This window comes from Lineus longissimus, chromosome 9 (genome assembly GCF_910592395.1).
Source record: "Lineus longissimus chromosome 9, tnLinLong1.2, whole genome shotgun sequence".
NCBI lineage: Eukaryota > Metazoa > Nemertea > Pilidiophora > Heteronemertea > Lineidae > Lineus > Lineus longissimus.
The window spans coordinates 5,911,602-5,934,742 of NC_088316.1; the positions used below are offsets into that span (position 1 = coordinate 5,911,602).

The 23,141-nt window shown below is 40.1% G+C and overlaps 1 protein-coding gene across 2 annotated transcripts in view; it reads right to left on the reverse strand.

Annotated features, from left to right (window-relative positions):
- Positions 1-1,692: 1,692 nt before the first annotated feature.
- Positions 1,693-23,141, reverse strand: part of LOC135493560 (zeta-sarcoglycan-like) — a 101,779-nt gene continuing 80,330 nt past the window's right edge. Inside the window, exons 3-10 of one of the 2 annotated variants that reach the window (XM_064780968.1) lie at positions 16,240-16,289; positions 9,900-10,112; positions 7,846-7,947; positions 6,464-6,548; positions 4,514-4,633; positions 3,893-3,965; positions 3,176-3,299; positions 1,693-2,824 (exon numbers count right to left, since the gene is read on the reverse strand). In XM_064780968.1, the coding sequence (XP_064637038.1) occupies positions 2,651-2,824; positions 3,176-3,299; positions 3,893-3,965; positions 4,514-4,633; positions 6,464-6,548; positions 7,846-7,947; positions 9,900-10,043 (822 nt within the window). In that variant the 5' untranslated portion in view covers positions 10,044-10,112; positions 16,240-16,289 and the 3' untranslated portion in view covers positions 1,693-2,650. The remainder of the gene's footprint in view (positions 2,825-3,175; positions 3,300-3,892; positions 3,966-4,513; positions 4,634-6,463; positions 6,549-7,845; positions 7,948-9,899; positions 10,113-16,239; positions 16,290-23,141) is intronic. The other variant, XM_064780967.1, reaches the window with a different exon arrangement.

Genomic DNA, 23,141 nt, shown 5'->3' on the forward strand with positions numbered 1-23,141 from the left:
AAACCCAAATTGAACACCTTTCTTCGTCCAGTAAGCGAAATAGCCTTTTTTAAACAAAGCTGTCTCGCACGCTTAATCTAGGTCGAATCGCGTTGATTTTTGGTTTCTGATCAGAGAAAAATATACCCTAAAATTAGACATTAAGTAAGTTGAAATCTCTAGGTCGTACGGTTACAAAACGTGCGCCTCATTTCGACAGACGGACGGCCCGACAGACGGGCGGCCCGACCGACGTACTCTTGGACAGACCCTCAGACAGAATCTCAATAGCTATTCTACCAGCTCGCTGACTTCGTCAACTGAGCTAGAAACGTCTTTACCGCAATTCCGTAGGTCGTAGTCCAAAGTTCACTCTTTCACTATTTTGGGAAAGTGAGCTTACAGTTGTTAGAATTGTACCGTAAAATAAAAATAAACGCATCAATATTTACAAGTTTTTCAATTTTTACCATTGTTGGCATATCCGACTCAAACTCCGGTTGCAAAGAACACCTTAACCCTGTCCCAATCCTGGATTCAACATACTGGGCGCTAATTGCAAAATGTGCGCTCGGGTCAATTCTTCATGAGGTGTGTAGTTATTAAAGTGTACCTGGTACTATAAATTGTGCATGTATAGTGCATACATTTTACAATGAAGTTTTTGGAACACCCATTTAAAGTCCAATGATTATATTGTATACCAACGTTTGTATTACATATCAAAATAACAAATCCTGCTTATCTCTACTTTCTAAGAACTGAAACGAAATTTGCAGCAAATGGTTTCCCAATATAATATGAGAAGTGGGGATAACTCGCCTTACACTCAAAACTGCAATTGCAACAAGTTACTGTCCAGCCAGTTACCTCTGCTCAACTATTAAGAGATAAATTCTAAAAGTACACATTATGTTTACTTTTTTCCGTTTCCGTTTACCTTTCCCTGGTTGCTAAAATACAAAAGTTAATTGTAGTATTTCCATTTCAACTTTGAAAAGAAATCACATGAATTTACGTATTTGAGGGACCATAAACTATGTACATTTGTAAAAGTGTTTCCACGTTAAGGTTAAGTTGAGTCGATACTTTGAAAGAGAATACCCAACACTCTCACAGGGCTCTTCCAGTTACCTCCTTTATGACATACATTAAATCAACTATATTGTTCATAGAGTTGATAATGTCTCAGTTGACGCTCAGCGCTCAACTCAATATCTTAATGTCAAGTCGTACTTATGAACAATATTCGGATACTCCTGCCACCCATAAGGACAATCTGTTGCCGATGATGATTCGTCCCCGGGACAGATAATCATCCATGAGGACAATTCATTTTCAAGGACAAGTCGTCCTTACGGACAATTCGTTTTCTTGGACAGTTTCTCCCAGGGCAACCAGTCTCCATGGATTACTAGGTGACTGTTGGGATAAGACCAAGAGTAAAACACCAATAGTTCATGATACATTATCAGAGTTGTTGTTATTGTCCCACCTCTCTCTGCAGCAGACATACGGCGGGCTTCGCAACGCTTACGAAGTTAAATGCCCTGTATCGAAGACCTTTTTGAAATTCTTCGGCTACACGGTCAACTAATTAGTAGGCAAGATGATACGTGTCACGTATTGAATAAGCACTGGATCGGACGCAATGTCACGACAGATCTTCGTAGTCCGTAAAATCTCCTTTGAATGTCAGAAGAAAATATACAATTCTATGTTTCGAGTTTATTCTATTAGACATTATTGTTTTACATATACATATATTTTCTTACATCAAATGTTGACACGAAATATTTACAAACTGTTCATACATTTCTTAGCATGGAGTCACAAGAAAAATCACGACAGTCATCAAAATTATACGACGTACATGTATTTCTCATTGAGAAACTTGTATTAGCAATTATGCAATGGTGATAAAGTAATAAATACCAGTGTGATGTTATCATCATCGTCATACCACCACCATCATAATCATCACAATCATCTTCATCATTATTTGTATCGTCACCATCATCATCTTTAATATCTCTAGCAGCATTATCTTCCACTTTGCTAGTTGCAAAAACAATATTGTGAACATGCATGCGCCTTTGTTGATATAAAGAATGGCATTGAATGAAAAGTTCGAATACATGAGTCCAGATCAACATTTAATGACACCCACACACAAGAAACGCTTGCTGTTTGAAATCTCTTCAACTATATCTCCTCAGCATATATCACAAATGTATCTTTATGCTGATGATAGGATAATTACCTTAATATTTATGCTGATAACTGAAACGCAAACGGATCGATTGCTCCTTCCTTTACCATGTTTCAGCTGCCCACACTGCTAAAAATTCCACACATTTTCTTCTAATCATACCATTGCTCGATAAGGCTGAGTTTATATCATAGGATTCTCGTTGTCATAAATCCGGATTTCACGTGTCTTGTCACTTATCAAGAGCATGTTCGTTCATTAACTCATACTTAAAAACAGGATAGTGAAATGTGACAAAGTGAATCCTATGTAACCCACTTGTTTGAAATGACATGTTCGTTCTTAATGTCACACGTGTCTTGTAACTCTATGTAAACCCGGCCCATGGTCCTCAAACCAGTTCTGATAGCTTGTACTTCGATCTGGGTGAAAATCGTAGTAAAACTCAGAAACATTTTGCTACGTGCAGGTATTCTCCACAGCAGCGCAACTAGAGTCTGGAGGGGCCAAGAACAGTCGTCCATTGTGGCCACATATGCATAGTTGATACACTCCAGGATAGCGCGTCCCATCTCCAATTGGTTCACTGACAGGAAGATTTAAAAATTGGACATTGTCGGAGTCTAACCGGATCTGAAATAAGAATAAAATATATTTCTGAGGTAATAATACATTGATCAATACTGTTATACACGTAGATGTAATTATATTGTTAATACATTGTATTGTGCAATGATTGGGGCGTAGGTGAGATACTGGTATCATAAAATCTGTCGCCACACGAAACGGCTGTAAGAAAAGTGGTGGCTCATTGGAGAATCCAGTCGAGTGAGACTGTCAAATTTGTTAGAAAGGTTACAGAGACAATATTTGAATATCAAAATCATTTTATATCCGACCGTGGGGTGGTATGACTGCTGACGAGGACTCCCCTATTTGGCACATAGTTTTGCCAGGCTACTGTTGATTAGCGCTTCAACTTACTGCATTATCTAATGACTGTATCTTCATGTCATAAAGGCTTGTGATGCTGATTTCTCCAGCCGGAGAGAAGAGATTGACACCGCGTGGGGCAGACACTTGGACATATTCTGTGGGAGACTCCAACCTGGAAAAGTGCATGTATGTTAATTTAAAGAAAACCTCTCTCAACACTTGCGAAACAACATGAACAACACCTCCCCACCAGTCTAAAGCTACCCAACAAACAGTCAGAAAAAGTGAACATCATGTAAAAGATTAGCCAACAGCACCGTATTATTCACTTGGCACGTTGTGGAAAGACAATTCAATTACGCTTGAATGTTCTTGTCCACCTAGTACAAAAGACATTTCACATGAAGCCGGACAAGATTTTTTGATACATTTAAAAACAATTGAACAAAGGAAGAGAGGAATTCGTGGGGATTGAAGAGTACAGAAAATAATTGGGAAACAGTATACAGTATACTGTATTTTCATTGATCTCTCTTGCTGATTTACTGCACCGCTCCTCCAACTTTTAGACTGGGGAATCACGATGGCGAACACGTTTTTCCTCATACCAACCAGTCAGCGATGACGACATCGGTAGAATAATGCCATGCATGGAAAAGTAAAAATTATCGGATGGCACGTGATCGCCAATGGTGTGACGTGATTGATCCACGTACTAGTGAGGTATGATCAACAGAATTATCATGAGAGGAAGTGAGGACATACCTGAGATTGTGATATGCATCCGAACGTACTCTTGGTGTTTGGACGGAACCATTAAATGCAGCTCCTTTGGCACCTACAATTTTGATACAAATTAGACGACGAGGATCATGTTGTCTCAACCACATTGTCAATGCAGTGGGTTTAGAAAGGGCTAAGTACTTGATGTACCTGTATCATTAATTGGTGACGAAAATAACCTTTTACTCCCAATTCTATTCGATAGCATTTTCTATTAATGGGTATCATTCCAACAATATACATGACGTATCACTTACTTCCAGGAGGAGAACCCTTGTGCATGCTTAGAGACCAACCGCTTCAAACAAAGGTTCAGTGAGGCTCATTAATGTCAAGGACAAGGCAGGATCTAGGAAGTCAAATTGGTAGTCCTCAGGGGACTAGTAAGCACATTTATGGGCCTGTACCATTGCTTATAGATATAGTTTATAGTTTAATAGTACCTCCATGGTGTGATTCAGCGACAATTTTGTTCTTTACACAAGCGCCTGATCAACAGTTTCGATGTACTGTGAGAGACCCCTACCGGCGACTTCTCTGACCTACCTGGCTTCTGATAGAGCCACCCTATAAACCAAAATGCTAGAACACATGTACATGTACCTGTTATTTTAAGAATTTCTGCCCCAAGCACTGCTTTCTTACTGTCTGCATAGAACAGCTGGCGTCCTTTTGCGTTTTTCACCTCAAAGGCGTCGCTATATGCTTCTATTCTATTGTTCGCTGAAAATATAAATTGGCGAGAGAAACAATCAGGGTAGACCCTCGCTATTAAAAAGGACAATCTCGGGACTGACAAGTACTGTCCTCCGCCCTTTTAAACCCCTTTTGAACCCCCGAAAAATGCCGTTTTTTTCACCCCTTTTAAGCATTTCAAACTTCCTGCGGTATTCTGAAGTCAGCAGACGACCGGATCTTTTGGTGTACCAAAAATTCCGCTATGTGTCGCATTCTATCGTCTGCTGGAAAAGTATACGCTTATTGAACATTTTTCATTTCGCATTTTATGTTTGTTTTGTGATTTTCTTTCTGTCATTTTTCGTTCATAATTGATTTATTATGGGAGATCGTTTTGGAAGAACCTCATTTCCCCTTATTTTATTGCCAGATTCTCCATCCTTGATGAGTATTGCCTCCAGAATTCAGTCATGATGTAAAATTTGGTGTATCTGCCCGAAGAAAGTGTTCAGAAGTCAGAAAACTGAAAGGTTCTTGCAATTTTCGTGGTATTCTTCAGTTTCTGTGCGTTTCCATGGCAACGGGGTGAAAATATGACAAGTATTCTTGGACTAGTTGAAAGGCAGTTCACTGCCCTAAATCTTGTTTCACACAAGAAGTGTTTTTTGTCAAAGTTAGTTCATATCATCACACATAATGTATGTGGTTTTGGTATGTCTGCATCAGTATTTACCCTGTGCTATAGTATAGTGACCTAATGGGTCGGCCTACTGTCCCAAAGGTTTGCCATATCAACCTTGTTCCAAGAGATATGTTTAATTCACCATTCTTGATAAAAATTATCTACTAAATTCATTTTTGATGATATTTTTGGTGTGTCTGACCAGGGAAACTGTGTAAAGACTATTATGTTGGGAATACATAACATTTTTGTGGAAATTTAAGACTTTCTGGAGAATTTCAACCGTTGCCATGGCAACAACATCAATATTATGACGCTTACTTAGGTCCCACCTGAAAGGCAGTTCACTACCCCTAAAATAATACCATTACACCTATACTCTATCTCTCCTATTAAGCCCACAATCATGTCAATCATATTCGTTGGGGTATTTTGACTAAAATCTATCCTAAAAAAACTTGTCCCTCAGAGAGTTAATAGGGAGGTCATCTATTTAGAGAGGTCAAATTGAATGGAAACAACAATTTTAATTTAGGACCAAAACTAGTGTACTTAATAGAGAGGTTGGCCTTAATGGAGAAATATCCGCTAAGGGATTTTCTACTGTATTAGTACAAGGTAAACCGATATAGAAATTAGTTGTTCCATCATTTCCACTGCAATTAAAGACGAGGGATGCACCGAATGGAATGGGACGGGGTGGCGAAATCCATTAGGACGCAATGACTGTGACGGCAAAGACCTGATGCTCTGTAACCACTGGTAACCACATGAATCGATGCATTAGCAAATTCTTCTATGATTATTCTCTCGTTTGTCTGTGAAAAATCTGAAAACCCCAGAATTTATTCGTGTTCAGGAAAACATACATAAAGCAAAGTTCCCGCAAAAAATAGTTGCTCGTAAACCAATCAACTACGCTTAGCTGATGGCACAGTTTAAGTTCACTAGTTGCCTTCTAGGTGGAAGGATTGAAGGAAGATGGTCCGGCTACCTAGACGGCAGTAGATGAACTAAATCAAGTGCTCTTGGCATTGGATATTCTGATGATTAAAGTCAGCATATCCGGTTAACGCCATGCAGCTACTTTGTGGAAACTTGTTATCAAGTGATGTGATCATCTTATTCATCATAAGGGCATTTTTACCTCGCCCCCAACATTTTGTACGAATGACAGAGTGTATTCTATTTACCTAAGATGAGTTTACTTCTAACCACATCATTCACTGTAGTTTGCATAGATATGTTTGTGTCCGACTGTATTTTCAATGGCTTATTCTGAAAATAGAAATTAGAACGATATCAGCTAATTAGTGATTCGTTGGAGGACTTCGAATAAACTCCAGACATCGAGTAGAACTAACCGAGGTTAACTGTTTCAAGCGCATGCGTAATCGGATACAAAATCTGGAAATTTTGTTCTACCTCCTGCCGACAGTGGTGCTGATTTAAAGTCTGGAGAGAGTACTGCAGCTCTGGTTGATTCTGCGTAAGAGTTTCGGGGAGGCAACGGAAGTTGTGCCTGTCTCGACGTCCCGCAACGTCACTGTTCACACTATTTCCCGATTAGCAGAATCCTATTGATAATGCGCTCTGCGACCAATTAATTCCGACCTTTTTTTCCCAGATCCCGACGTCCCTCCCCCGGCTCCCTTAAGGTACAATGTAGTACGGCTTCATAAATACGACATCCGCGTCCGGCACAGTAGCTTATTAGGCCAGTTTCGCAAAGCTCCCGAAACGTCAACGCGAACGACTAGCTCCCTGTTTGCATGATCTCCTCATAACGATGTCACGACCGAACAAATAGGTTAGGCTTCGAGGAGTTAATTTTTCACCCTTCATTTGTGATCGAAGGCCTACCGCAATTCTTTTGAGCGCTTTCGCCATGTCGTAATCAAATTGAAAAATTGCACCCTAGATATGACGTATCCGTATGGATTTACAAATGTGGTCTTTCACACATCCAAGTACACCATACGTTATTCGATATGTCTACGGCCCGGCCGACAGAGACGTGCTCCTCACCGGTTGCTCCTCACCGAGACATACCTGAGTAAACTTTAGTAATGTTTTAAGATGGCACCACTGAGGTTTCTGCATGTAGCCATATAGCTTGCAGATGTAGAAGTTTGAAAAGTCCTAGGATAGAATGTCCGGGGAGCAAAAAATTATATTGTGTGTGCTTTGATCTCCGAGGGATTGATGGCCATTACCTTCAAAAACAATACATCATAATCCGGCAGAATACAATAGCTCGGACACTTTCAAGGGGAACATTTTCTGCATTCACCGGTGCAGAAGTTTGAAATGTCCGATATCAGAATGTCCAGCACTTGTCCGGGGCACAAAGGACTCTTTTTCGCGCCTTGATGGTTAAACTATTTACGTGATTGACGGCCATCGGCCTGTAAAAAAACATTTACCATAATCCGTCAGAATACAACAGGCACGAAAGGGGCGGATACTTTTTCCAATGGGACATTTTCTACTTCATCTATTCATTTTCATATCACGCATGAATTCGCATCAGTTCTTGTCAAAATAGATAGACAATGCATTTAAATGTAAGTACCTTATATGATCCAATTTTTGAAACTTTCATATTTTTGATGAACTCAACGTCTCCCTCCAAACGAACTCCTTTCTTTGTGATTCGTAACTTCCCCATGCCGTCCTGAAAATAGAGATGTGAATGGGTGTAATTCGTGATGAAAAATACTTGATAATCTGGTTCAGTACTTTGAGCGTCAAATACCTCTCTCTCTAGGCTGTTCATCCTGTTTTCAGTAATCAATTACTCCAGGCTGACCGAGGAGAAAGAGTTGCGCCTGTTCATGCGGCAACTATATTTTCTTACTGTGGGGTGACCGGGATATTTTTGGAAATGAAACATACAGTTTTCAGTTGACGTTCCGATTACACAAGGTTCTTAAAACGCTCTTAAAATAATGGTCTATGAATTTTTGAAAAACCTAGCCAACACAAATACATTGAGGTTTTTCAGGAAAATGACAATCCATTTGTGGTTTCTCAGAAGTTCAATCAAATTCAGGGTATTTCATTTCTCTGAACCTCTAAGGGTTTGGATATTTGGGTTGGCTTACATTTATAATTGACACCGATCTCGAGGTATTTGTGGCCTCACTGCACATCACGAGGATGGCGCTAACTAAACTGTAGACTAAAACCGACGGGTTTTTTAATGAAATGACAGGTCCATTCAAGCGCTAGGTTATGAATACCAACAATGAGTTATCACTTTCTATTCTAAAATTCCCCAGACTAGATATATTAATGGCGTTATCCACCGAGAATCGGCGCATACATTATGCACATTGTATCTCAACCCCAAGAGGTCATGGTTGCTTATCAAAACCTCTGTTGGTCAAAATGGGGGTTATAGAAATTGTATTTAAACCAAAAACATAAAATCCTTTCTGTGAAGAGTGTAGCTCCAGAAGTCATGGTGACGGCTTTTCACATGTGTCTGAAGCAGTCTGTGAATAAATTGACCTTCTGATTGAGAATTTAAATCAATAGCCTCGTGATTTCATGATAAGAAACGGCACTGCCGGGATCACGTGCCGATAGCCGCCTCTTTGATTGTACATGGCGGGAGTTATGATTAAACATCCGTCACTGACAGAGACACAAGAAAAATGCTACACAGAAATCGATTCGAACTTCGATTTTTCAGATTGCTCGTTATATTTTTGATTTGATGCATAATGCGACTCAACGTGAATTGTCGTCAAAGTGGTCGATTCCAATCCCGCTTAAGCGTGTTGAGAAACTAAAGCTATACATGTACATGTGTTATAGCATATTTTCTTGATATTGATAAACAAGTAGAAAAAGGGTGTTTTCAAATCGTTGTACGTATCATGAGTCACGAAACAAAGAATCGACCATCAACATCAAAACCACGTAGCTGATTCGATCTGGAAGATATTTTGAAAATACTTTTCGCTTACGACAAATAGGTACTGTACTATGTCTCTACCAATGATATGAACTGCAATTGCAGCACTTGAAGGTCACGTAGAAATAGGGAGTGGACATTGAGGGTCTATATCATTGAATAATTAGGGGGGGAATCGTAGTTTCTGGGATTTTTTTATTTGGTGACCTGTTGTTTTTTTCTCATTAAAGGACACTGAATTAGGATGTACATGTACATGAAACTTTAAGTGCCAACATACAAATTATAAATCTAAGGCATTCGGACTTGTATTTTCGTTTGGAGAAAACGGCTGGTTATGCTGACTCAAAGTTAGCTGCTCCACAATACAATACTTTGAGGCACCACCCGGTACGCAGAAATTTGAACACAATTTTCAGGTTTTTCTTCCGGTTAAGCATGCGCACTGATAAGTAACCAAGCCGTTACCAAGGAATACGTATTCATTATGTTCTTTCGTAAGCGTAACCGGATCCAAAATATGGAAAAATTGTTCGATCTTCTGCCGTCCGCGGTGCTGATTCAAACTTCTGTAAGAGGTCTAAAAAGGTCTTTCGCTACAGAGACCAACACATTACCGGTAAAGCACGGTTATAGTAAAGCGTATTTTTCATGGAAAGGAAACTTTCTGAAGGGTGTGAATGAATCTGATGTGATCGACTTACTATTGAGAAGTCCATGACTCTGAGTATCCATACGGTTAGGGCGAAGTTGATGATCATGGCGGAGAGGAGGAATACAATGGAACAATACAGGCACCGTTTCCGCCACCCATATATCCCAGAGGCGTAATGGTCGTTGCACACCATCGTCCGTGGTGCCAGAGAGCTACTCCCGTCGGACAGGGCTAGGGCGTCTTTGGAATCACTTTTTACACGCTGCAAAGAGAAAGGTTTAAAGGACATAAGCTCAAGGGGGATTGCAGGCAGGGTTTAGATGGTCTAACTACTGGTGTCTTGACTGAAATGCACATGCGGTAAACTGACTCTGTTTTGACTCGTGAATGAAGGGGATTCCTCGTACAAGTGTAAATAGTGCCAATGTCATGAAGGATAGTTGCTGCAAATGGTTTGCCCTTTACAGCTCATGCAATTATTCCGCATCCGTGTGCAAGAGCATAGGGAAGAATACAATATAGAGCAAAGAAACAAACATCACATTTATATTTGTCCTTGCCGGTTTTGGTATATCGACGCCCATGATAGCTGTTTCGTGGAAATGACGTTTTCAAGATTTACCCTGATTACCCTTTAATAAGACACTGCTGGAACAATGGCAATTCAGGTATGAGCGGGGTTTGTTTAAAGATAATAGACCTGGATTCTTACAACTACGAGGCAATAGGTAAAGTGACCCAACGAATCTCAAAAGATTATGCACTTCTTTTATAACAGTGATCTGTATCAGCCAGCAGAGAGGCGAATCTGTCATCTTTGTAATTTCCCTCGTATCATCCCAATCACGTGATGAACAGCGGGATTTCTCTTTCCATTTATCCATGATTATAGTTGCTTTTTCCTGATTGCGTCCGATGTATCTTTACCCTGGTCATAAATACACTATCTCAATCACAGTTTAGTTTTTTTTCCTGATCAACGCTTTTTTATGATGTTACCTATTGAGACACTACGCGTTGGGTGGTTTCTGTAGTCTTAAGTGCGCAGTTTTTTCTCTCTTGTTTACGTGCTATCAAGCGGGTAACCAGTTCCATGGCCAGGTGGTGCAGTACAAGCGATCAGGCAGACGTAACATTAGATTCATCAGTATCGCTTCATTCGACTTCTGATTCTCGATTACCCCCGGCAATTTTTCTGAGCATCAGTCTTTACATAGCAAGGGGCCGCTACTCACGAGTGTCAGGATTTTGTATACAAACAATCGAAACACATAACTTTTTCTGTTGACTTGGCTTGTATTTATTTAGTCAAAACCGAGGAGCCCAGCCCAATGACACATTCTTATCATTTGGACGGTGTTATATAAAAAATAAACTCTCTATAAAATATAAGGTGCAAATATATACATGTAATCATCTCATGTTCTTCACAGGAAGTCCAACAGGAAATACCTCCCAGCGCCACAAACCCCAAGTATACAAATTAAACACACACCAACCAACACTTCACTTCCATCTATTACAATCACACCAAACTATGTACTCATGCAAAACAATGTCACTTTGTGACTCTTAATTTCAGCTCTTGAAATACGAATGCTCAAAAACATATTCGAAAAGCTTAATAGCCAATACCAGACTACCTATTCCCCCCCCCCCCCCCGCCCGGGGTCGCTCCTTTACCGGTTTCCTATCTATAATCATGGACCGCTGCACCCCCACCCGGTTTTCTCATTGCTTCAATAATTCATCTGTGAATTTAATCTTAAATTCGAACAATGAGATTGCATTAACCTGTTCACACTCTGACGATGTTCTCATAAATAATTGACAATTTATAATTTTAGAGATTTAATACGATAAGTGCTAACCAAGATCGTTGCATCTAGTCTTTCGCGAAGAACTCCCTTAACCTGTGGTAACGCAGTCTCAAAGCTAATGACCATCCTCGATCAGCTAACTGAACTTCCAGCGCTATTGCCTCCGTAGGCGCGTTGTCTGGAAGCTGAGCAATGCCGATACATCGATATCTACAGAAGTATGTGTCTGATCTGAACCTACAGAAGTATGTGTCTGATCTGAAATTGAAAATTGGCGATACTGAAATTGAGCTGAGTGATACCATCAAGATTCTTGGTGTAACATTTGACAGAGAAATGTCCATGAAAACGCATGTTAACAATGTATGCCGTGCGGCAAATTTCCATCTCTATCGTATAAGCAAGATAAGATCTTTGCTCAGTAAATCAGCAGCAACAAGTGCAGTGCGGACTTTAGTTGTCTCGCGGTTGGACTACGCAAATAGTCTGCTATATAACATCTCTGAGGCCAATGTGCGTAAGCTTCAACTGGTTCAAAACTCGGCAGCTCGTCTCGTCACTAGGGTGTCCAGAGGGGATCATATCACTCCGGTTCTGTGCGCACTCCACTGGCTTCCTTTGAAAGCAAGGCTCGAGTACAAGGTTAATCTAATGGTCTACAAATGTCTACATGATTACGCACCAAAATATCTCGCAGACTGCTTGGAAGTTTACAAACCCTCACGCTCCCTGCGGTCAAGTACAATGGGTCTGTGTAAGGAAATCCGCACAAACCGGGTGATAGGCTCCTCTGCATTCGCAGTGGCGGGACCAAAGCTATGGAATGAGCTTCCAAATAGTGTTCGTGGCCAGAGTACCCTGGGTCGTTTTAAAACTGCACTAAAAACTCATATTTTTAAGAAATTCTTTTGAATCCTTTGCACGTTTTCTTTAGCAATGACTTTTATTCTATCATGTATTAATGTTATGTTTTATTATAAATTGTAAAGCGCTTAGAAGTTTTAACAACGTTAAGCGCTATAAAAATGTTTTTAATAATAATTAATAAAATCTAATCAACGTTGCAATTGCGGATGTGTGACCAGCTGGTTTGACCTGTGACCGTTTGTGAAGATGAAGATCTTCGCATGATCTCTCAATTTCAATATATTGAAGGTCAAGATGCTCCTATAGTGTTGTCTGCACGGTACCTCAGAAATCAAAAATCTGATAACTATATACAATAACTTTTAGGACAGATACAATGTATATCCTCTTATCATTTCGCCAATAACTGAACCACAAGTGATCATATGCAATGCACTTAAGCGTCTTAAGAGGCTGCACCGATGAACCATGCCAGACACCCCCCAAAAAATTTTATCAGCGGAGCGGATAGTAATCAATTTTCAGCAGGAGGATCAAATTTAGATTCAGCTCAACAACATAATGTCGCGCATCAGGGAACGAAGTGTATGTACAATCAGTCACACCAGTATACATGAACAATACATAGTACATACAGTGATCATAATATTAGGTGTGTATAAGCATATACAAGGCCTTGATCCTTCATAATGTGAGAGAGTCTTTCAATATTAACTGTACACCTAGTTACGAATATATTCACTGTACACCAGGTTTCGAAGACAGTAGGGAGGTTGAGAACTAGTCTTTAAAATATATTCATTGTACACCTAGTTACGAATATATTCACTGTACACCTAGTAACGAAGACAGTAGAGAGGTTGAGAACTAGTCTTTCAAATATATTCATAAGAAAGACTCTGGTCATGCTGATTAAAAGTCTCCAGTCGTTGGCGTTGGCGTTACACTGCTGGCCACCACGCAATAGGGCCCGGGTTCGATCCCGGGAAGAACCCATGATCGTATGTCTGGATGAACCGGCGTGGCTTTCAAGGAACTAAAATTCCTGGCTCTTCACAGTCCTTCGAATGAGACTCAAAACCGAGGTTCCTTGTACCTGGTGTCTATGCCAGGGCAAGCTAAGACCCCACCAAGTGAGAAACATGAGTAGCTTGCGTGGACTCTATCTCTCTCGCCAAAGTCGGACCACTAGGCCAATAAACCCAATTGGCGCCTAACCGTAGTGGCACGCAGGATACGCTCATCCCGCCTTGGAGGAGGATTACTCCTAGGAGAATGACCCCTCCAAGTGCAGAGCGAACGCTGAAGAAGAAGAAGAAGAAGAAGTTGGCGTACAAAACAATCAAATCCTCCCGTACATCAATAATATCAAGTATGGATCAAAGAAGAATGTTTAATTAGCTATTGGCTAGATATAAACTGGCACTTCGTTTTATTTCTGAATATAGGGGTGTTTTGTAATTCAATAATATTAGTCCTAACCGTTGAACTTTTACCCGAGTGCTTCTGCATGGATTGTTTTATTACCTCCCCACCCCGCAAACAAAATCTGCTAATCATGCTAAAACATATTTATTTTGAGAGTGCATATCTACATGTACGTGACCAATTAAGAAAATAGAGAATGTATATACAGTATTTGCATAGTCTTTCTCTTTTACACAAATCGAAGTAGCTTAATTTGTCATATCAGGTATGAAGATGAGCGAGGTATATCATTTTTGTACTGGTCTTTGCCTCAATAGCAACCCTTGCAAACGGCTAAGGGATCAATAGCAACAGGGTACCATGTAATTTACAAAATACATGTACGTTTTTATGGGACTATTTCGAGTTGTTCATTCTTAGTCTCTAATCTATAAACTTGATAAATGAAAGACAGCGGCGCAGCCATCCTGACTGATGCGCTACCGTCACCCCTCTTGAGCTCCGAAGAAGAAGACCAACAGGCCTAGCCTCATGGACCATACCAGGCGAAAAGAAACGATATTGACCAGCCAAGTAAAATCCCTGAAGGATATTGCCTATTATGAGCAAATGAGAAAGAAGGACAGAAGATCAAAGGACTAATATGATGAAAAAAGACAATTACCGGTAGGAACTGGATGGTCAATACATTAATATACCAAGCTATTACATCTACCCTTCGACCTTTGACTGGTTAGCAAGGGATAATGCTATGACATCAAACAATACTGATGCTACAATTGAAGAAACCATGGCATTGCAATCGGGAGGTTTATCCCCTCAGCATGCACGTCGGGCTGTTTCTGAGCAGCATATGGAAACTACCATTGAAAAAAGTCATACCCACATGCACAACTTCAATATTAGTAGACCTACCTATGGTAGTTTTTCAAACCATAACATTAATGATGATTTCAGGCTTGGGTGGTCTGAAGTTTTGGGGGTCACTATTTTCGACCATTTCTGTCCAGCGAATCGACTTTTCGGCCGCGACGGGTTAATTGTACCACAATGTTTAGACTACTGAACTGAAAAGTCATCATTATTTACCTTTTATATAGAAGGCATTCATAATTCATAAAAAAATGTATTCATAATGGAAAACACATCCATACTGGTGACTGAGACCTTGTAATTTAAATTTTCTATACAACCTAGTCTCGCGGACCGAGATAGAAAGAAACGTTAATAAGACATGAACTGAGAAATTACCGGGCGGGAAAAGAATCAATATATTGAAGCAATTACGTGAAGTGACCTTTGGTAATGATTTTAGAGAGTTACACGAGACACAGAGAGGGAGGAGGATGGAGGATATCAAAGGATCGGATATTGTTGGGAGAGAGGTGATTACTAGATTGACAAAGGTGATAGGGAGGAACATTTACCGTTAGGCTGTGGTAGATACACGATACATGTGGATTTCCAGCCATATCAATTTCTTTCACAAAAGATTCGGTACTGCAAAATGTTTCTACAATTCTTTTGGCAATCCCTAGCTCATCGGCCGCGTGGGATAAAGTTTGGATGAGAGGCATACCGGTAAATAAGATTACGAAAGGGCAAACTTAGGCATATGACATATTGGTTTTTCGTGCAAAACCGGCATCTAGCACAGGACTGCAACTTCTCCAAATTAGCTCATTGCAAAATAATGTTAAAACTGCCAATAACAATACACTAGAAGGTGATGCAGCATCAGGCCTGCCTGAAATTCGCAAACCTTGTCCTAAACTGCCTTGCAACACTGGCAAAATTCATTAACAGAGATGAGCATTAGTGTCATGCTACATGTGGCGGCTCAGAAAACAATGTATCATTCCCTCGATAGAAACATCTGCGAATTGTTAGTATTGTGGGCTGTTAAGTCAAGTAAATACTATTATTCAGTGAGGTGTGCCTGGAACAAATTACAACAGAAAGCGTCTTTGCTTGAAAGTTATTGTGTGGACTCTTCTAAACAATATTATCCGAGATTAGCAAAAATCAGAACAGTAGCTAATTATGTAGCATAATCCAATATATCCTTGATATCTTTGAAACCGTTGATTTTATACACCATACTGATGTTTTACAAGTGGATAGGAATATGGTATGAAATAATCATAACTGCCTATTAAGAAATAATATGACGTACAATTGACGTCGTGACGTACATGCTACGTCATGATATCTAATAATCTAATGATTATATCTATAGCTAATGTGTTAAAATTATAATGGTTTCAAAATTACCTTTTCCCCCAGCAGTGGTGAATTGAGGCGGTAGATAACTCGCTGTGGACCTAGAGGGCAAAAAACTAACACTTTTAAATAAGAGAGGGGTGTAATAATAATACAGGAACTGAACAAATACCGGCAAAGAACAATAAGCTGAAATAATTACATGCCAGACTTCGATAATGGTGCAAGGAAGCCACATGAGATACCGACAAATAAGAAGATATCAAAGGCTCGAGTATTGCTTAAGGGGGGGGGGGGATTACCCGTTGGACTATGTTGGTAACAGCTTGGCGGGTAAGACAAAATGACAAATGAAAGGATCGGGTTATAAGACAATATAAAGCTATTCCTGATAGTCCATTTCCCCGTCAGAAACGTTTCAATAAATTAAATCAGGGCTAGCAGGGGGAACCATCTTTTTGATAAACGTTCCTCCGTTGAGTGGTGGTTCTGCGTTACAAATATAATGGGCTTGTTGCAGAACGATATCAAAAAGCTAATGAGACAAGAACTGTGAAGAAGAATCAATTTACTGATTCAATTACATGAAGTGACCTTTAATAAAGGCGCGCGGTTAAACCACAGACAACGAGGTGAATATCAAAGGCTCGGATATTGTTAGGAGATAGGTGGACAAGGTGGACTCTTCCTTAAACTTAATATTTCTTTCCTGCCCAGATATGCTTGATAAATGTTGAAGTACATTTGAAAAAAAAAATCTTATAGTTTAACTTCCCCCTCCATTCCCTCGAGTGCTGTTATTTGTTAATTATGGACCTATAAGAGATATTAAAAACAGAATCAAAAGGCTTACACATGAACTGCCGGAGATGGAAGAACAATACACTGGATCCATTACATCAAGTAACTTTGTTAATGGTGCTACACGTATAAAGCAGCTTGTCGTAAGGACGTATAGTACAGGCTATCAAAAGCTCGGATATTGCCCAGAGAGACATGGTGACAAAAGGAAGGCAAGTAAACATACAGTGAGAAAATATATCCTACTATCTCTTTTCCTCAACGTGAAAGTATGGGAGAAGACTTGATACATTTACACTCAGTATCATTTTGATAATGGTGCTAGGGAGCTGCACATTCGAATCGGATATTGCGAGAGAGTGTGGACACTGTCCCGGTGAAAGGTCCGGTTTGATAAATGGTGAGGATGGGGTTTGCTGGATGAGGAATATGATTCCATATTATGGTAAATTGGGGTCTCTTTGTCCAAAAAGATCCCAGAAGACCATCCGCTTAATATTCGATATCGCGGCGACTTAATCGAGGTGGCTATAAATAAATGACCTCTCCTAACTCATCTAGGCTATATTGCCAGGTTATTATCATCGAATTATTATGAACATTCAAATATTACTCAGTATTGAAATCAAGAACGGAATAATCTCCAAACTTCAAGCTTTTTCTGCCAACGAACCTCATCAGCCTCCCGTAGTCACTTTAACCATGCCAGGTCAGTTAAGCGCCAGGCATACGTGGGGGTATTGTCGCTGCGACTTGTAATATCATGATTGCATTCGACAAAAATCTCTTGTTTGCGACGGTCAACTCAGGTGACCTGCGATAAATATCAAACCCAGCGACCACCAGTTCACTCGCAGATGGTCGATAGTTTTATCGCTCGTCACAGCGATAACTCTTGCTGGTCGCAGCACCAAAACTCGCGGGATTGCAATACGTCCTATATGAAGAAAGGAAGGAGCATGATCTGTGCTGATAACCAGCTGCCAGACGTCTCTTCAACCATGAAACTGTCAATTACTGGTCCTCGCGATCGGTTATTAGCAGTATTTCGTATCATAGGTCATGATGTTTTCTCGTTAAGAGGATATTGGACAATGGCGCTAAAAGGTTGGGACAGAAGCAAGGAGGATGTATAACCGAGATGTCTCATTGCTTTATTGTAAGATGAGGCTAAATCTCTGGTTAGGGGAGATCCAAGTCAATTTGTAAAATAATGAGTCCGCAGCTCATAGAAGTGGCAATTATTGTCAGAGATAATCTCGCTGAGAAATCAGCAACAACCTCTCCGATCCGAGGGTTGCCCACCTCTCCGAGTCAACGCTATAACAATCTCCGAGTGAACCCAGCATCCGATTGAAATCTACCTCAGCTATACTTTGCCCAACTTACAACTTCCTTATTGTGGTACGATCTTGCATGTATGTCTTCGGTGCTTGAACAGGAAAAGTTCGGATGCGTCGTGTTCTTTTTTTCCCGTAGGCACACAGATTTTCATTCGAACACTAAGCCTGACAAATGCCTGAGATGCAACATCAATTAAAAGTTCTTGAGATAATCCTAAACTTCTACTTTTCCAATTGCCATACATCTGTGTTTTTCATGCATATTGTGAAGAAAAAACCCCAAAAACACCCAGTCTTGTAATCTGCAGACCCCAGCTGCTGGTTCGGCCGCCAAATCCAAATATCAGTTGTGAGATAGAGCCCAAATAAAAGCTATTGGTCTCACCTTTGGAGTCCGCCTCACAGAGTAACACGCCTGCGGTAGCCCTTAAGGGGCTACCTCTCATAAATAAACCCGTGGGTAGTGGTTACCATTAAATATTAGCCATTGGCTTACCAAGAAGTTATTTAATTTATTTTATTTAATATAAGTTTATTGAGCACCAATATACAAGAGTACAGAACATAAACAATAGAAATACAAACAAACGAAGGAACACAATGATGGCACTCAATAGGGACGCCCAGAGGGATCATAGACCCATAATAGGGGTCCCCTAAAAATTAATACATATAATGATAAAAATCAATCAATATTGGACTTTAAAAAAAAAACAGGCGCAGAGAGATTTAAAATCTACAGTTAGCACATCTGCAGCGCCCAACCCATGCATGCACGCATTGTCCGGGTCAGGTTATTGCAACGACCAGTAGTTTATTAGAGCAGTTTTTAGAGGTGGTATTAATAAGTCCAATATCTGAAGTCCGTCGATCACCCCGAACACCCGCTAGTACGTCACATTGTTTTCCAACGTTGCTTGATTATGTGAGCACTGCTTTCATGGTGCACTGAGATCAGATGAGTTGGGTTTATTGATAAAATGTATGATCCGGCAGCAGACAAAGTTACTCGAAGCAGATGTACAAATACAAAGACATGGACCCCACCTTGCACAAAGTAGATACCATTGCTGTTTGTCTTAAATTTAGTGACATGACACCACCAAGTTCTTTTTAGTTTTACTACGATGAATACTTCAAAATCGGAATCAAACTATAAATTTTCCTCAGACATTCGTTGTTCTTACAAGGAGATATCTGCAATATCATGATCTTGCGGCGTTTCCTTTCGTTGATCATATCAGGTCAATTAAGCATTTCCTTGCAAGAAAGCAACTTCTATCTATTATCGATCAACTCCAGCCAATGCTCTCCAGGTCCTTCAGCAATGTCCGAGTCAGCTGCTCTTCGACCGCCAGACATGCACCACGGGGATAGAGACGTTTCCTGTTCAATAATAGCTTCCTTTCAACCGCTTCTTTTGCCGTATTCCTCCGCGGTATTGCGGTGATGACTTGGTAATGATCCCGGCACACTTTGTTAACGTCGTAATAAGGGGCAGTTCAGATTTCCAATCCAATTTCGCCAATGTATTCAATACTAGATTACACCAGACAACGGTAGGCCTAAAATAGGTATACCGGCTAATCTCCGTTGGGAGGCTCGGGCCAAGTATCACCTTGCAATTAAAAGGGTGAAGCAGGAACGTGACTGCGCAGCTGCTGAAAAACTAGCTGATGCTCTTCATGGAAGAGATACTCGTGTTTTTTGGAAAGAGTGAAGAAAGTACGGGGGAAGTCATTACCCACAAAGATGGATGGGAAGGTTGGAATGGCCGAGATAGGTAATCTGTTTGTAGATAAGTTCAGAGCGCTCTATAACTCTGTCTAATATATCGTGATGATGATTTGAAATTGTTGCAGGGTAAAATAGAAAATGACAACATAATCAATTGTTGTGTCGGTAAATGCAAAACCTCCCACATGTCGAAGTAGGCAATGTAGCAGCCGCTATTAAACGCCTGAAGAAGGGTAAAAAGGACACGTATAAAATAACGCATCCTGTAATAATTTTATATAAAAAATGCACACCGGAAGCTGCATGTTTGTCTCACCTTTCTGTTAATCACAATGATATCTCATGGTTTCTGCCCTAGTGATTTCTCTACGTCTACTGTTGTCCCTATTCCTAATTAAGAATCGAGAAAATCATTGAATGTTTCTGAGAAGTCTGTGGTATTGCACTTAGTAGTATAATTGGTAAGGTTTTAGATTACTTCATTCTAGATGAATATGGTGAGTTTTTGTTAACAAAAGACAGCCAATTTGGTTTCAAAAATATGTTGTCAACTACAAGCTGCAGTTTTATGGTTGAAGAAGTTATTAGGTATTTCAATGACACCCCTTTGTGTTGAAATGAATAGACTTAGACTGGATATCGTTGCATTTGTTTACTTCTACCTCCGTCCCGACACTCTACCTACAAGAGCGCCGCTGCTGAAGTAAGGTACAATCTGTTTAGAAGTCATTGTATGTCATTGTATGGATGTGAAATGTGGGTTCTGTCCAAACCTCATAATTATTCAATCAGTGTATATAGCATGGAGAAAATGTGTCCAACGGGTAATGTGCATACCTCCACGGACTCATTGCAACTTGATTCCGATTGATTATAATTGATGATTGTGATATACAAATTACCCTTGAAAAGTGTGCTATGAACTTTTTCAACTCTCAAGCAGCATCGTCTAATCAGTACTTAAAATTTGGTTGGCGGCTAGCCCTTGCTTGGAGCAGATCGCCATTAAGCAATAGCGTCAATCACTTGTGTAATAAGTACAACATCAACAAACATGTTCTTACTGCAGATTAAATACCTCACTGTGGTACCCAAATCGAGGAATGAGTGAAACATGTTGGAACACAGATTAAGGAACTTTTGAATCGGAGAGACTATGGACCCGACCTCCTAACCCGCGAAGAAACCAGTGAGATCATTGAGCTCCTGTACGTGCATGCATTGAAAACCCCCAATATCTGAATGTTATTATTGGCGCTCTCAGTGTATTAGTATTGGTGTACCAAATCACTATGTTGTATTTATATGTTTTACCTCAGTATCACATGTTAAGCACACTGCACGCTAGTACTTTCACACATACACTAGTGTAAATGTACTTCTATTCATTACGAAATAAACATATATAATGTCCCATTCTCACTGATGACACGAATTTTAACTCAAATAATGAATCAAAATTGCTCTGCTCCTTGCCCAGTTTCAGCATCATTCCACTTGTTTTTGAGAGGATATTCTTCTTTCGAATCTCTGTTGACAATCTCGCATTACTGATCTACTTGATCAGTTTTTTATCGGCAATACTTTTCTTTTTTTCTGTTGACAATTCTAACATTACTCTGTTGACAATTTTAAAATAACGCTTCTAAGCTGCGAACAATTCCAACATTACCTTCTTTCTCAATTGACTACAAAATTGTTTTACTTTCCCTTTGGGTAATTCCAATATGTTTGTCACTCTTCCGTGGAAAATTCCAACAATGGACTCGAGGTATGCTCTGCAGTTACTGACAATTCCGTAAGAAGATGTTAAGATATTGTTTGACCTTTTGAAATGAAGATTTCTAGATCTGTTCTTAGACCGATAAGTCATATTATAATAACAAGTTGGACAATGAATTCCCTACGCTCAGACAATGTCGCAATGGATTACAATTTGCTCTGCCGGCAATGCTATATTTTATGGACACAGTGATGTCGATACTAATGGCTTGTCTGTCCGCGTCCAGACTTGACGAAGATAAAAAGGGAAAGATGAAAAAATCGCTGGTGGATGATCAGTATAAAGATATCCGTGGCGAAGAATCTGCGGAAATAGCCTATTGGCCTTTTTTGTACTGGTCTTTTGAAATGCCAGATGTTGTCCATTGTAGCCAACATCGCTGCGCTCGGTCGCCAGAACTCCTGGATTTTTTTTAAAATCATATATTTTTGCTTTGATCCTTCCGAAGATATCTCCATCGTTATTCTTCAATGTGGAAGTCATCCTCTTTGCGCGCAGGACTGGAAATCTATCTTTCTGATATGTTGATCCTTGCTTGAATTCATTATTATATACACGTATAATTCTGTGACATGGTTAAAATGACACATTAAAACATTTTGGTCAAATTTTCCTCTGCGACACGATTTTGAAAATTTATACACCCCAACTGTTGTACGAATCTGTGGCCGCGAGGCATTTTCCGTCCGATTATACACTGCGCGATCGCAATGTACATGTGTCATGTACAGTGACTATGATAGTACAACATGGCAGCTAATACGCATGCTTGAATAATGTGTCTGCTTTGGGTAATGTCTGTAAGTCTGCCTTGCCACTGCGGGAAAGTCACATGTGTATGATAGGAGCCAAAGTATTTATCTTGATTATAATCTTATGCCTTATCTTAAACGACTCGAGTCAGCCCGTGACCAGACCTTCTTCTTCCTGCAACTCTGTGACAAATATACTGTAACTAAATGTTCTTACTTGACATCGTTACCAGGGGTGACAGATGGAATAAATGTTAAGCGACATTGCTTCATTCTTATTAATTTGTGTGATAAATCACATGCTCGTGTGTGCAAGCTGCATGCCAGTGGCTTCTGATAACTGGTTAAGTTTTTTTGCACGAGTCTTGTGCATTCGGCAACCTTTGCTTGTCCTACTTAATGCCAGGAAATTGTCGGGACAACTGGCGTGCTTGGATGTACGAAGGTAGCGGATCGGTATTTGCAGGAAATGTCGATTGGCGGAAGACACCCATTTGGTTTACCGTCGTTTACCGCAATCGGTTTAATGTTTCACTT